Source organism: Geotrypetes seraphini, chromosome 4 (assembly GCF_902459505.1).
Source record: "Geotrypetes seraphini chromosome 4, aGeoSer1.1, whole genome shotgun sequence".
Taxonomy (NCBI): domain Eukaryota; kingdom Metazoa; phylum Chordata; class Amphibia; order Gymnophiona; family Dermophiidae; genus Geotrypetes; species Geotrypetes seraphini.
In genome coordinates this window covers 265,653,793-265,669,962 of record NC_047087.1, presented here as the reverse complement: position 1 = coordinate 265,669,962, position 16,170 = coordinate 265,653,793, and the positions used below count along the sequence as shown (strand labels likewise).

Sequence of the window (16,170 nt, the reverse complement as noted above, 5' to 3'; positions counted from 1 at the left end):
AGTTTTCAAAGTAGGAAACATCCAACAAAAATGGACAACATATACAATTCTTTCCTTAGACAATTTGATTAAAATAATGCTTATTACCTTTAGGTTCATTCTCACTATCAAGAACTATCTGAAATTCATCAGGAGCCAGGGCAAGACCAGCCTTTACCAGGAGAGGTCGCTTTTTGCTCACACTTTCATTTGGGATCACTTTCTTAGCCTAAAAATGACCAAGAATGTCTCATTTAGGCAGATATGAAACTCAAGCTGTCAAAATCTTCATCTAAGAATTATTAAAATGCTAAGACTTCTGAATAATATTTTAAAAATTACTAGAATGGCCTTTTGTCTCAATGTTATTGCGCTTGCTTCTTAGTTATAAACAATTCAGATTGTTTTTAAAAGAAGCAGAAACAAATTTGCTCCCAGGATGAAATTATGACAAGCTCAGAAACAAGGTATTGATAATCTGCATGCACACCAGATGCACACATGCTCAGCACCTCACAGAAACATTTGCAAAGGAAGGGGAAAGTGGGGTAGGAGGTCCAAGAGGTGTGGCACGCTTGCCAACTTCCAAACAATATCTCATTGAAATATTACCAATTCTCTTTCTTCTGCATGCCTTGGAACCTTGCTCCTTGCCTCTCCTTTTTCAGCATTTCAAATCATCAAAACTGACCTACCTCACTTTTACAAAAGTGCAGTAAAAATGGCCTTAGTGTGCTCCTACATTGGTGCCCCTACACAATCAAAGTGGTTTAACTTAACATAACAATGTTTGTATACCGCAGCTACTTATCAGTACTGTGTGGCTTACAGAGTCAAGATACTGGACATTCACAGTGGATTACAATCCATTAGTTAAAAAAATTACCAAACAAGAATGTTTTTAATATTTTTCTAAATGCTAGATAGGTATTGGAACTTAATATAAAATTACCAAGATGTTTATCCCATTTACCGGCCTGATAAGATACTGTAGAATTCTGATAAAGAATTAAGAACATAAGAACATAAGCAGTGCCTCCGCTGGGTCAGACCAGAGGTCCATCGTGCCCAGTAGTCCGCACACGCGGTGGCCCAACAGGTCCAGGACCTGTGTAGTAATCCTCTATCTATACCCCTCTATCCCCTTTTCCAGCAGGAAATTGTCCAATCCTTTCTTGAACCCCAGTACCGTACTCTGCCCTATTACGTCCTCTGGAAGCACATTCCAGGTGTCCACCACACGTTGGGTAAAGAAGAACTTCCTAGCATTTGTTCTGAATCTGTCTCTTAATAGATGGAAAGTCAAATATCTGCAAACCCCGGGTAGGGTGTTTTCTATTAACAAATTCAAAGTGGTCAATAAAATAACTAGATAAAAGACCTTGTACAGACTTAAAACATATACATCCAAACTTAAACAATATTCTTGCCTCAATTGGAAGCCAGTGCAATTTCAACAATTTGATCCTCTTGGCAATTTGAAATGTGCTATGTAGCTCTCTGAGTGAAAGGTTTGGGGTTTTGTGGCCTAAACAAATGTTCCTTTATATTTTTTCTTGCTTGGGAATAATAGGAGCTTTATAAAAGCTCAGCAGATCTAGAGGTATAACTGAATAGTATATTTAAGGGAGAGGGGGGGGATTCAACAAAGAGCACTATGGCCCAGATTCACTAAAGATAGCGACTCAATCGCTGTTGACCGATTCTTTGGCCAATTTTCACATAGCAATTGAATCACTATCAAGCTTACATGCAAATGATTTGCATGGAGGTGCAAATCATTTGCATGCAAACCCACCGACTCAATCGCTCACTGAGCGATTGAGTCATGCACAGAGCCCTGACAGTAGTGACAGGCGAAGCAGCCTCCAAGCCTTCTTCCGGGTTTGTTTGTTTTTATTAAATGGCACAAATATTTTGCATGTATTACACACGCAAAATATCTGGCCAAAAAAAAGAGAAGCCCTCCCCAAGACCCACGACAAAACCCCTTCCCTAAACCACAAAAAATGGCAGGAGGGATGCCCACTCCCTCCTGCCACCAGACATCCCCTGCCGCCACCAATCTTATGGCAGGAGGGATGTCCCATTCCCTCCTGCCATCAGGCTCCCCCCCACCATCAGCACCCTTTTCCCCCCTTTACCTTTAAGTTGGGAGCAGGAGGGGTGCCCAGTCAAACCCTCCTGCTCCTCCGGCCTGCTCCTGCACAATGCGGGCCTAAAGCCCCTCCCTGATGCATCATGTGATGAAGGGAGGAGCCTAAGGAAGTCCCTGATTGGCCAAAACAATATGCTCTATGGCAGGAGGAAAAAAATGCATACATGTGATAGACTTTTTTGCAGGTACTTTTAGCAATAAGTCTTGTGGAACATTACTAATATAAAATGAGAATGAATGGAGACACAGACCCTGTCATCTTGGAAATAGCAAATATACTTACCTGTAGCAGGTGTTCTCTGATGACAGCAGACACACAAGAGGCCACTGAAAAGTTATCTGCCCAACCACAAAGAGAATGATGCAGAGCCCTAAAACTTATCAGCTAGTCCACATTTTTCTTGACACTTTTCTCATTGAAACATAGTGTCAAGAAAAGTGTGGAATAACTTGTAAGTTTCATGGCTCCACATCATTCTCTTCTTGGCTGGGCTGAATTTTCAGCGGCCCCTCATACTATATATTCTCATATGTGAGTGACATCATTCATGGAACCTCGTATGGACACCGCCAAGCCACTGACACTTTAAATATATAGGCAATGCCCATACCGCGCGTGTTCCGGTGCCTTCCCACTCGATGTCAGCTCATGGGACTATCAGTTCAATAACAAAACTAAGAAGCCAACTAAGGGAGGTGGATGAGTTGTGAGAATATTTGTCTGCTACAGGTAAGTATCTCTAAGGAAAAGGAGGCATAATATTCTCACATGTGGGACTCCAAGCTGCTAGGATCAAGTCTCTGAAAGAGGTTAAGCATTGAACATATAGAAACCTGGTGAAACTTCTAAGGGTTGGAGGAAAAGTTAGCTTTAAGTAGAGAATAGATTCTGAAGAACTGCTTGTCTAAACCAAATGTCGCTTCTGGAATTACATTCTATACAGTACATTTCTTGAAGTCGCTCAGCACCCTCTTTGGCATATAGGGAAAAACAGCTGACACTAAGTTAAAAGACTCAGTGGCCTAGGGAGGTTGAGTGTATACCGAAAAAGGTCAACACTCTATAAGGGCCTCGAAATGGACTGAAGGCCAAAATTTGAAAAATTGACTGAACTGGACAAAACTCAAGGAAAATGGAGACCACCACCCCCTCAAAAAAAAAAAAGATGAATAATTATGAATAAAATGTGAAAAAAGGCACAAAAACAACTTCTAAGTTTGACACATTGAGGAGAAACTGAAGACACAGCATCTCGGCTCCATGGAAAACTAAGAACTAATAGTCCTACGAGTTGATGTTGGGTAGAAAAGCACTGGCATGTGCGTGGTATGGGCACTATCTAAATATTTAAAATGACAGTGCACTTGGTAGTGTCTATACCAAGTTTCGTGGATGAAGTCACTCACATATTATGTCTGCTTGTTCTTGAAAAAATATTAAACTATTTACTTTGTTACCATGAACCTTAAGAATGCAATACCTGTTCAATTATCAAAGCTGCTTTGTCATCTGGACTGTCAGGTTTCTTGTATAAATGAATTTGTAACTGAAGACGATGAAAAGCCATTTGGAGAAGGTTCTGGTATTGCTTATTGTGATCCAGAGACAATGCCTTTTTGAAGTGCTTCATGGCAACTTCTAGTCTCCCTTCATCTTCTTCCATCTGAGCAACTTCAATATGAACTTGGCAACGTAACATATATAACACACTATTAAATAAATAAATGTAAAAAATAAAATGTTAACTGCATGGAAGTAATATGAATAGGTTATATACTGTAATTTCTTTTTTTTTTTTTAATTCTTTATTCATTTTTAAACTTTCATCAAGTGTACAAAAATTCATAATAAACACTATTAATTAGACCACTTGAACATCTTATCATTATATACTATAAATATAAATGTAACCCTCCCTCACCCTCCCTCAAAGCCCATTATTCATTATAAGATCATAAATCCTACACTTGAAATCCTCCCCCCACCCAACATTAAGTGGTGTATGATTAATAGAAAAATGGCATTTAATTATGACAAAAAGATGTTAATGGCTCCCATATTTTAATAAAATTTTTATACTTTCCATTCTGTACCGTCAATGATCTTTCCAGTCTATATATGTGACATAACGAATTCCACCAGAAATTAAAATTAAGCCTACTATGGTCTTTCCAGTTATTAGTAATATGTTGGATGGCAACTCCAGTCATGATCAATAAAAGTTTATTATTACACGATGATATCTGACTCTTTTTTCTCATAGAATATAAGAACATAAGCAGTGCCTCCGCCGGGTCAGACCATAGGTCCATCCTGCCCGGCAGTCCGCTCCCGCGGCGGCCCAAACAGGTCACGACCTGTCTGAATCAACAGAAGGGGCTCCCTTGTCACCTTGGTTTCTCATTGAAGTCCTATCTTCCCATCGAAGTCCTAACCCTCCGGTCTTGCACATGCACGACCTGGTTGGGTTTCTATACTTATTACCTGGTTAGCTTTCTATACTTGTGTTACATCCCAGCTCCTCCCTCAGTATCCCACAATCCCTTTATCCCTCAGGAATCTGTCCAATCCCTGTTTGAATCCCTGTACCGTACTCTGCCTGATCACTTCCTCCGGTAGCGCATTCCAAGTGTCCACGACCCTTTGGGTGAAAAAAAACTTCCTTGCATTTGTTTTGAACCTATCTCCCTTCAGTTTCTCCGAATGCCCCCTCATACTTGTTGTCCCCTTCAGTCTGAAGAATCTGTCCCTATCCACCCTCTCTATGCCCCTCATGATCTTGAAGGTCTCTATCATATCTCCCCTGAGCCTCCTTTTTTCCAAAGAGAAGAACCCCAGCCTATCCAACCTCTCGGCGTATGGGCAGTGTTCCAGCCCTTTTACCATATATCACAGTATCATAAGATAATGCTACATGGCTTTCCAATAAACAATTTATTTGATCCCAGATTGAATTCCAAAAGGCTAAGATATGGGGACAGTAATCTATATATATATAAAATCGGAGGTATGTATGTGTGTATGTGCCGCGATCACGCAAAAACGGCTTGACCGATTTGAACGAAACTTGGTATGCAGATCCCTCACTACCTGGGATGATATGTTCTGGGGGTCTCGCGGCCCACCTGCACACGTGGGTGGAGCTACAAACATAAAATCAGATTTCACCCATTCATGTCAATGGAAAAAATGTAAAAAGCTGCCATTCTCACAGTAATTCAAAAACAGCTTGACCGATTTGAACTAAACTTGGTATGCAGATCCCTCACTACCTGGGATGATATGTTCTGGGGGTCTCGCGGCCCACCTGCTCACATGGGCGGAGCTACAAACAGAAAATCAGATTTCACCCATTCATGTCAATAAAAAAAATGTAAAAAGCTGCCATTCTCACAGTAATTCACAAACGGCTTGACCGATGTGAACGAAACTTGGTATGCAGATCCCTCATTACCTGGGGTGATATGTTCTGGGGGTCTCGCGGCCCACCTGCATACATGGGCGGAGCTTCAACCTGAACATCAGATTTCACCCATTCATGTCAATGGAAAAAATGTAAAAAGCTGCCATTCTCACAGTAATTCACAAACGGCTTGACCGATTTGAACCTACCTTTTATATGCAGATCCCTCACTACCTGGGGTGATATGTTCTGGGGGTCTCGCGGCCCACCTGTACATGTGGGCGGAGCTACAAACAGAACATCAGATTTCACCCATTCATGTCAATGGAAAAAATGTAAAAAACTGCCATTCTCACAGTAATTCAAAAACGGCTTGACCGATTTGAACGAACCTTGGTATGCAGATCCCTCACTACCTGGGGTGATATGTTCTGGGGGTCTCGCGGTCCACCTGCACATGTGGGTGGAGCTACAAACATAACATCAGAGTTCACCCATTCATGTCAATGGAAAAAATGTAAAAAGCTGCCATTCTCACAGTAATTCCAACTACCTGGGGTGATATGTTCTGGGGGTCTCACGGCCCACCTGAACACGTGGGCGGAGCTACAAACAGAACATCAGATTTCACCCATTCATGTCAATGGAAAAAAAGTAAAAAGCTGCCATTCTCACAGTAATTCAAAAACGGCTTGACCGATTTGAACGAAACTTGGTATGCAGATCCCTCACTACCTGGGGTGATATGTTCTGGGGGTCTCTCGGCCAAGTCTCTTCCCTGAAGAAGCCCTTTCTGGATACGTCAATCGCTCCTCCTAAACTTACTTGCTCCACTTCATCACTGACGCTGACCCATTCTGCTTCTATTCCTTTCTCTCCTCTCCTCTACCTTCCAAAGTATTTAGATCAATGCTGTCTTTTTAAAATGTTTATTTTATTTTTATTTTTCCTCTAACTCTACTTTTCACTTCTCTATTACCCTCCAGGTACTTTAGTTAGATTGTGAGCCTTCGGGACAGTAAGGGAATTTTCCAAGTACCTTTCTTATTTCTAATCTTAATGTATATTTTCTGTAAACCGCTTAGAACCTAACGGATGTAGCGGTATATAAGAAATGAATTACATTACATTACAACTCTATGTTGCTTGCTCAAGAGTGGGTTCACCCAACAATTTATATGTTCTTGCTCCTGGAGGTGAAACTAAATATGTTGTTTATAATCACGTTTTGCGTTAGTTGTATTGTATTCATTTTGTCAAATATTTCACATTATAATTTGAATGTTGTACTTTTTATTAAGCTGTAAAAAAATAATTTCATTCACCACTATAAAGTATCTTTATTTGAATCCATTTACTGTTTTATTGCTATAATTAAATACCCGTGCAACGCTGGGGCATCAGCTATATATATATATAAAATCGGATGTATGTATGTATGTTCCAGCATAACTCCGAAACGCATGGACAGATTTCAACCAAACTTGGTATACATATCAATTGCTATCTGGGAAAAAAATACTGTGGGGGTGGGAAGGGGATGACATGTAAAGACTCATCGAAAAAGACAGATATTGCTTTGACCAATGGTGTGAAGCTTGGGGAATGATGTCACACAGTCAGAATGATGTCACAGTCAACAGTATATAAGGAAGTGCCGCTGTGGTGTGGTGTGGTTAAGCCGAAACTGAAAATTTGTGTGATGTTAATCCTCAAGTGAATGTTCCTGAAGGGAATTTATATCCGGGCAATGCTGGGTGATCAGCTAGTACAAAAGATAATCCAAAGTCCCTACATCCAGATTACAATGCCAGCATCTATTAGACAAGGAATTATTTAATTTTTGTAATCTAACTGGGGTCCAAAAAGCTCTATGTAACAAAAAAAAAAAAAAACAAGTTTGTCTCATAGACGCTGACATTGTACATCTCATTCTCCAAGACCAAATTTGTGGCCATTGAGATGCTGAAATTTGATGCTTTTTAGTTTTAAATTCTTTATTCATTTTAAATCTTAAACAAATGTACAATAAAATATCCATTAAACTTTCAATATAACACTTGAAATTCTTAATCATATCATCTAGAACAAAAATATACATCCCCACCCCTCATCCTTCTTAAAGTAACTAAATTTCTTGAGTCATTTTAAAACAGACAATAAGTGTACATAAATATATCCATTATAATTTCAATACAGCACTTAAAATTCTTAATCAAATCCTCATAAACAAAAATAGAAATCCCCTCCCTCCCACCCTTCTTAAAGTAAATAAAACAAACTTTCAAATAAAAATTATATCGCCCCCCCCACCCCCCAATGTGTAAATATAATCTCCCTTAAAAAAATGATGTCTACTCAGTGGCGTACCTAGGATATGTGGCACCCGGGGCCCATAATTTTTTGACACCCTCCCCATGTAAAAAAATATTTTTTGTAATAACCATAAAACTGAATAAATGGTCATAATAGAAACAGGCAGTGAAATTTTTCTTTTATTGAACCTCATATATGTAACCATTATTCCAAACATACCATAACATAACATAAATTATGTCTGAATTGTCATGACATCAGAAGTACATATGGAGTAGTTGCAGGTGATGCTTGGGACAGTTCTGATTGTGTTAGTTCGGTTTTATGTGTTTTTTGAATAGAAGGGTTTTTATTTCTTTTTGAAGGTTTTGTAGTTTGTGGTCGAGGTCAATAGGTTGTAGAGTTGGGGGTCGAGTGTTGCAGCTCGAATGGCTAGGAGGTTGTCGAACTGTTTTTTTTCTTTTGACGTTTTTGGTTGGAGAGTGTGTGAATGGTGCGTGAGTTCTCCTATGTCTGGTTGAGGTGGATTGAATTATTTAGCTGAAGAAATTAGTTTACCCCCCCCCCCCCCCAATTCCACACACATTAATTCTCTTCCATTTTTGTTCCCATTATAAAAAACACTGATAAGTTCTCAGAAAAAAAAATACATTAAAATAAGAAGTGAAAACAAAGGCCCCTACAGATGAGAACATAACATAAGAATAGCCTAACTGGGTCAGACCAATGGTCCATCATGCCCAGTAACCCATTCTCATGGAAGCCAATCCAGGTCACTAGTATCTGGTCAAAACCCAAAGAGTAGCAACATTCCATGCTACCGATCCAGGGCAAGCAGATGTTTCCCCCATGTCTTAATAACAGACTATGGACTTTTCCTCCAGGAATTTGTCCAAACCTTTCTTAAAACCAGCTACGCTATCTGCTTTTACCATAACTTCTGGCCACTTCATTTTTAAGCTGAGATCTTTCCTTCCAAACAGAGACTTTGCTAGATGTCAAATACTCAAAGTCTAAATGTGCACACAAAAGACAATCCTGAAATCGCAGTGAACATCAAGTTACCACCTGAATTGGAGAAATTCAACACACAAGTTCCTCAGAATGCCACACCAGATATACGTGTGGTAGCCGTCCTCATAGGAACATAGTAATGTGTGAATATGTTATTTTATAGTGTTTCATAACGCTTATAAAGTGCAAGTGCTTCAATAAGTTATATAATGGTCATTTTTTAAGAGTTACTGCAAAGGCAATACTTAGCTTTGTGAAACTAGGTCTGCCTCAATCCCCACCGACGCGTTTCATAATTTCATCAGGGTCGGGGATAGGGAGAGCAGAGCAGTTCAAAATCTTAGCAAGATGCTAAATCCTTGTTAAAGATGCCGGGTTCTTTAACAAGGATTTAGCATCTTGCTAAGATTTTGAACTGCTCTGCTCTCCCTATCCCCGACCCTGATGAAATTATGAAACGCGTCGGTGGGGATTGAGGCAGACCCAGTTTCATAAGGCTAAGTATTGCCTTTGCAGTAACTCTTAAAAAATGACCATTATATAACTTATTGAAGCACTTGCACTTTATAAGCGTTATGAAACGTTATAAAATAACATATTCACACATTACTATGTTCCTATGAGGACGGCTACCACACGTATATCTGGTATGGCATTCTGAGGAACTTGTGTGTTGAATTTCTCCAATTCAGGTGGTAACTTGATGTTCACTGAGATGTCAAATACAGCACAAGGTAACTTCACACGGACTTAGCTGTGCAGGAAATGTGAATCTCCTCATACACCCACCATATAGTGCAAAAATGTGCAAAGGTCTGGTTTTTTCTTTCGATCACTACATAGACTAATGCCACACAAGCAGCGCTGTTACAAACATATTCTGTAGGTCAGTGCTAAGGTTAACAAAGTTTCCTTCCTTGGACCAGAAGGAGATACTGACAAACCACTGGATGAGATCCCAAAACAACTACCCAGGAACAACACCCAAAGACCCACTCAGTGTGTGAACCAGTTGAGTGGAGTGGACTAACTGGGGGGGGGGTGGAAATGGGCCCGGAGTTTGCTCAGCAGAATTTCCCAGATCACCTCTTCCTCTCAACACATTGACATGCTGCCACCACCACCACTAGGAACACCTCACCAGGTAGGCCAGCAATGCTATAAACTTTATAAAACACATTATTATATTTTCTTATAAAGCACATATTTTAACGTAACTCTCTGACATCCTCAACCTTTCCATTCACAAAAATAGAAGGAAGAAAAGTTCCCATTTCTTGCTGTCTCATGTCTCCGGCCTATACAATATTTTTCTTCTGCAGAGTGCAGACCCTTCAAAAATCTGACCAAATCCTCATTTCACTTGCATTATAAAGTACTGAGGATGCCATCTCTCCCCAATCCCAGGTCCTAAAGTCTAAGACAGTAGCTCAAACTAGTGCTGCCAGATTCAGGAAAAAAAATTTCGATTCGATTCAGCCTATTGAATTGGTTTATCAATTCGATTTTCCTGCCCAATTGGGTGTTTTTTTCAAACATCCTGGTGGGTTTATTTTATAGATTTTTCATCCCCCTTTGGCTTCTCCTAACCACACTGGCGCTGTGGTGTACATAAAATAAAGAAACAAAAAGGACTTTTCCTCTCTCTGTTAAATCCTAGCTCACGTTTGCGGTCTAACACCAGCTCTGGCAGGATACACATTTCAAATCTGACATATTGTAATTACAAAACAGGAAATAAAATTAGTTTTTCTACCTTTTTGTTGTCTGGTTATTTTTCAAATCTTGTTGGTCCAAGGCTCTGGTTGTCTTCTGATAACTTGCTTGCCAGGGTCTCCTTCTTTCTTCTTTCTCTGTGCTAACCATCCATCTGCCATCTCTGTCCTCCCCTTCCGTTTCCCTTCCCTACCCCGGATGTCTGGCATCTTTCCTTTTTTTGTCTCCCTCCACAGATCCACCTTTACTTAACTACCCTTTCATCCAGCAGCTCTCCCTCCTTCCCCACCACCCCAGGGCCCACCATTTCTCCCTTTCTTTTCCCAACTACCCTCCTAACCAATATCTCTATCCCCCCCTGCACACCATCCCTTGTGTCCAACTTCTCTCCCTTTCTGTTCCTTCCCTCCCTAAAACCCATGTCCATCATCTCTCTCTCTCTCCTCTATTTTCAGACCCATTATTTCTTCCCACCCAAAGTCCGGCATATGCACGTCTCTTTGAACCCCCTCCCCTTCCCTCCGTATACTTCTCCACCAGGGCCCCCCTCCCCTGAAGGCCTGTCCCCCCCCCTTAAAGGTCTGTATCCCACCACTGAAGGCCTGTCCCCCTCTTGAAGGCCTGCCCCCCTAAAGGCCTGTCCCCCCCTTGAAGGCCTGCACCCCCCCTGAAGGCCTGCCCCCCTGAAAGCCTGTCCCCCCCTTGAAGGCCTGCACCCCCCCGAAGGCCTACACCCCCCCGAAGGCCTGTCCCCCCCTTGAAGGCCTGCCTGCCTGTCCCCCGCTTGAAGGCCTGTCCCCCCCTTGAAGGCCTTCCTCCCCTTGAAGGCCTTCCTCCCCTTGAAGGCCTGTCCCCCCTTGAAGGCCTGCACCCCCTCGAAGGCCTGAATCCCCCCGAAGGCCTACACCCCTCTCAAAGGCCTGTCCCCCCCTTGAAGGCCTGCCTGCCTGTTCCCCTTGAAGGTCTGCCCCCCCCTAAAGGCCTGTCCCCCTCCCGAAGGCCTACACCCCCCCTCGAAGGCCTGCCCCCCTGAAGGCCTACCCCCCTTGAAGGCCTGCACCCCCCCGAAGGCCTACACCCCCCTCAAAGGCCTGTCCCCCCTCGAAGGCCTGCCTGCCTGTCCCCCCCTTGAAGGCCTTTCCCCCCCTGAAGGCCTGTGCCCTCCCTTGAAGGCCTGTCTCCCTTGAAGGCCTGCCCCCCCAAAGGCCTGCACCCCCCCTGATGGCCTGTCCCCCCCGAAGGCCTGCACCCCCCCCGAAGGCTTGCCTGCCTGTTCTCCATGAAGGCCTGTCCCCCTGAAGGCCTGTCTCCCCCCTCCACAAGGTCCGCCTGCCCGCCCCACCCTGAAGGCCTGCTGCCCCCCCACTATCTCGAAGGACCGTTCGGCCCCCACCACCACCACCACGAAGCACTGCTCATTCCCCCGGCCTCCCCGCTTCATTTCCATGGGGAAACAGCCTGCAGCAGGATCGCGCGATGCCAGCGATCTTTGCTTGCTTCAGGCTGTTTCCTCCGCCGCGGTCACGCCCCTCCTCTGACATCAGAGGAGGGGCGGGACCGTGGCGGAGGAAACAGCTGAAGCAGGCAAAGATCGCTGGCATTGCGATCTTGCTGCAGGCTGTTTCCAGATGCGACACCCGGCGCAGGGGGGGGAACCGGACCGGGAGCACCCCCTCAGGGCTTGGCACTCAGGGCAGACCGCCCCCCAAGCCCCCCCTTGATACGCCACTGTGTCTACTCATTACAATACTTTTCCATTGGTCCCCAGATCTTTATAAACTTATTATAAGTCCCTTTCTGCGTAGCAATAGCTCTTTCCATCTTATAAATATGGCATACTGAATTCCACCAAAATGTTTAGTTAAGATTAAAGTAGTTTTTCCAATTGTTGGTAATATGCTGAATGGTGACCCCTGTCATTATTAACAAAAGTTTATTATTACATGACAAAATTTGACTTTTTTTCCTCATAGATATACCAAACAAAACGGTGTCATAGGATAACGCAACATGGTTCTCTAGAAGACAGTTAACTTGAGTCCAAATTGAATTCCAAAATAACATAATATAGGGACAAAAAAAGATTAAATGATCCAATGTCCCTACTTCAAGATTACAGTGCCAGCATCTATTAGATTTAGAGTTATCCAACTTTTGTAAACGAACAGGGGTCCAAAACGCTCTATGCAATAAAAAGAACCAAGTTTGCCTCATAGATGCTGACACTGTACATCTCATTCTCCAAGACCAAATTCGTGGCCATTGAGATGCAGAAATTTGCTGCTTAATCTCAATGCTCCAAATGTCTCTTAGACCATTTTTAGGTTTTTTATTTACATAACCAGATATGAATTTATACCACAATGCGGCTTGGTGTCCTAGGAAATCTGCTTGAAAGCATAGGAACTCCAGACTAAATTGATTATCAAGAGTTTTCCATTCAGGGAACCCCACCTGAATAGCCTGCTTCAGCTGCAACCATTTAAAACATTGTTATTTATTGAGACCAAATCTATGTTGTAGCTGTGAAAAATCAAGCAGCTTACCATCTGAAATAACATAATTTAGAATTCGTATGCCTGCAATAATCCAGTCCTTCCATAGAATTTTATTTCCGCCAATTTGAATCTTGGAGTTTATCCACAAAGATTAATTTGTTGATTTATTAATTGGAATAGGTGTGAAATTATTAATGTACCTCAATGTTTTCCATGTATCATTTAAAATTCTGTTATCTTTATATCTTCTAGGTAGGAATAAATGTAAATGAAACAAAAGGCGCCATTCCAAATACAACCAATCAGGTGCATTATCAATAAGTTCTGGGAGGATCCAATTCATACCCTGACGCATTATATAGGCTTGATGATACCTATAAAAATTTGGAAAATTTACCCCCCCTCCTCAATTGGTTTTTGAAGAGATACTAAAGCAATTATAGGATGTTTACCAAGCCAAAGAAACTTTGTAAGGATACCATTAAGCTTTTTATAAAAGGACCCATGAAAAAAAACTGAAATCTGATGCTTAATCTCAATGCTCCAAATATCCCTAAGACCATTTTTAGTTTTTTTTTTTTTTAACCAAATCACTAATAGTTTTATACAAGTGCGCGGCCTGGTGACCCAGAAAGTCCGCCTGAAAACATAAAAATTCCATACTGAACTGAGTATTAAGAGTTTTCCATTCAGGGAACCCTGCCTGAATGGCCTGCTTCAATTGCAACCAACGAAAACATTGTGATTTATGAAGCCCAAATTGTCACATGTATATGTCTTTTGAAATTACAATATATATATAGGGTATATACTGTAATTTCAAAAGACATATACATGTGACAATTACAACTGAGTACAGTGGAAGAGTGGTCTAGTGGTTAGAGCAGCGGCCTCAGCACCCTGAAGCTGCTTGTGACTCTAGCAAGTCATTAACACTTTCTCACAGGTACAAAATAAGCACCTGTCTAAAATATGTAAACCACTTTGATTGTGTAAGCCACACAGATAAAGTGGTATACAAGTCCCATTCTGCAACTGACATTTTCAGGGGTCTAGGAAACCTAGAACTTTTGTTCTAACTATGAAAATTTTTTACTTCTGTAATATTTAATTTTTGAGGCAGTTTCCTCAGGAATTTCAATTCTGTTGTACTGGACCTTGGACTGGATGCCATGAGTATTCATTTGTAATTATTTGTTATTTCATATCCCCTCCTAATTCAAAAATTGGGTCACTGCTGTGACAATCCCCAGAAGGAGGCAATGCACCAAGGCTCTGCATAGAACTGTTTATGTTTATTGAACTTGTTATACCATCAGTACTGGCAAGCAGTTCTAGGTGGTTTATATTTCTAAATATAACACAAAACAGAAAGGAATGCAATTTCAAATATGAAAGAAGACAGCAATCAAAGATATACGAGTAGACATATATATTGCATTACCAATTAAAATAAATCTTTTTCAACAGAAATCTCCAGTCATCCATGTCAGTGCTCATCTCAGGTCAGGCAAGTAGCTGGTGAAAGTCACTCTAAACTAGGATTACTAAAAACCTAATACTATATCAGAATAAAGGAAAGCATTGCACAGGCCAGAGCCCCAACAGACCAGGATGTCCCCCCAAATTCAACATGGGTCAGTACCCTACACCTCCAGGAATCTACCCCATAGATCCTCAAATTGCTGCCATCGACGGGTCAGCAGAGCAGACAGTCTATATTTCTCACAAACCCGCCCCCGTTTTCCCTCATCAATGGCAATGACATTTCCAAAAGAAAACCAGCACCAACCTGGCTGCAGTGAATGCCAGCCGAACCAGCTGATCTTGGTTATCATAAAGGAGGGGGGGGGGTTCCATCAACTGTTTCTCGGGAGGGGGGGGAGAGGGGACTGGGGGAGGTTCTTTTTGGTTCTTGGGTAGAGGTTGGGGAGAGGGGGGAGAGGTGTTTTATTGGGGGTTTCAGAAAATTGGTTAACACTGTTATTGATGGTACTAGGATGATTATTGTTCATGAGTTCTGCTGATGGACTGTGCCCTGTCTAGATGTCTGTTCTTTGAGTTGTAACTGCAGTGTTTAAATAAAGAATTTAAAAAAAACCCCAAAACTAGGATTCCCATATGGCTCCAGAAAAAGGAGGAGGGATTAAGACATCCAGGTTTTACTTCTATTGCTTACCTGTCAATTTTTTCTAAAATTTCTGCAACAAACTGCAAGGGTTTTTTTATTTGTTTGCGCAAATTCTGCTGCATCAGAGGAAGGCAAAGATTCCACAGAGCAACACACACCATCTGAGCAATACTAGGATCCTCCAGTCGTACCGCATTCTGCAAGGCTATTTCAAGTCTTTCGATGGCTTTCAATTGAGTCTGTAATCAACATTCCATTATACTTTTATGTGTGCATAGAAATAAAACAGGTTTTATCAATAATTTAGCACCAATTAGTACAACAGATAACGCAAGCCTCCATAGATCCAATTATTTTATCTGATCATGGAGGGGTGTGGGTTGAACTTAAAATTGTTGATCAGGATAATAGTAGACCTGTATGGAGATTTGATAATACATTGCTTGAGGATCCAAAATTTTGTGAAGATTTTCATTTATAAATGAATGATTATTTCCAACTTAATACCACAGAAGAAATCTCTATGGAAACCTTATGGGATGCTTTTAAGGCAACCATGAGAGGTCAAATTATTTCATTCTCGGCATATCTTAAGAAACAGGTCAAATGACAATTTTCAGATCTGGACAAGACGTTAGCTTTTGGAATCAAAAGTGATTGATAAATGGGAATATTCTACATTACAGGCTCTTTTAAAAGTTAAATGTAAATATTTCTTCTAAATTGGTAAGGAAGGATTTATTTTCTCAAAAAGCTTTGTATATTGGAAACTCAAATAAGGCGGGAAGATTATTGGCAAATTATCTTAAAGCAAAAAAAAGGAAGACAAAAATAATTGCCATTAAGGATGAGAATGGTGATACTTATGCTCAAGTTGAACCTATTTTAAAACAATTTTTCAAATTTTATAAAGCTCTTTATTCTTCTGAGCCTTATTTAGACAAAGAAAAAGAT

The 16,170-nt window shown here is 41.3% G+C and overlaps 1 protein-coding gene across 10 annotated transcripts in view; it reads right to left on the bottom strand.

Annotated features, from left to right (window-relative positions):
- Nucleotides 1-16,170, bottom strand: part of CFAP46 (cilia and flagella associated protein 46) — a 473,118-nt gene that overhangs the window by 353,933 nt on the left and 103,015 nt on the right. For all 10 annotated transcript variants that reach the window (XR_004539241.1, XR_004539242.1, XR_004539243.1 and 7 more), the window contains 3 exons: nucleotides 15,265-15,455; nucleotides 3,619-3,847; nucleotides 88-208 (listed from right to left, as the gene is read on the bottom strand). Coding sequence is in view for 7 of the 10 variants with exons in the window: in XM_033942370.1 (XP_033798261.1) it covers nucleotides 88-208; nucleotides 3,619-3,847; nucleotides 15,265-15,455 (541 nt within the window). In the remaining 3 variants the exon portion in view is untranslated. The remainder of the gene's footprint in view (nucleotides 1-87; nucleotides 209-3,618; nucleotides 3,848-15,264; nucleotides 15,456-16,170) is intronic.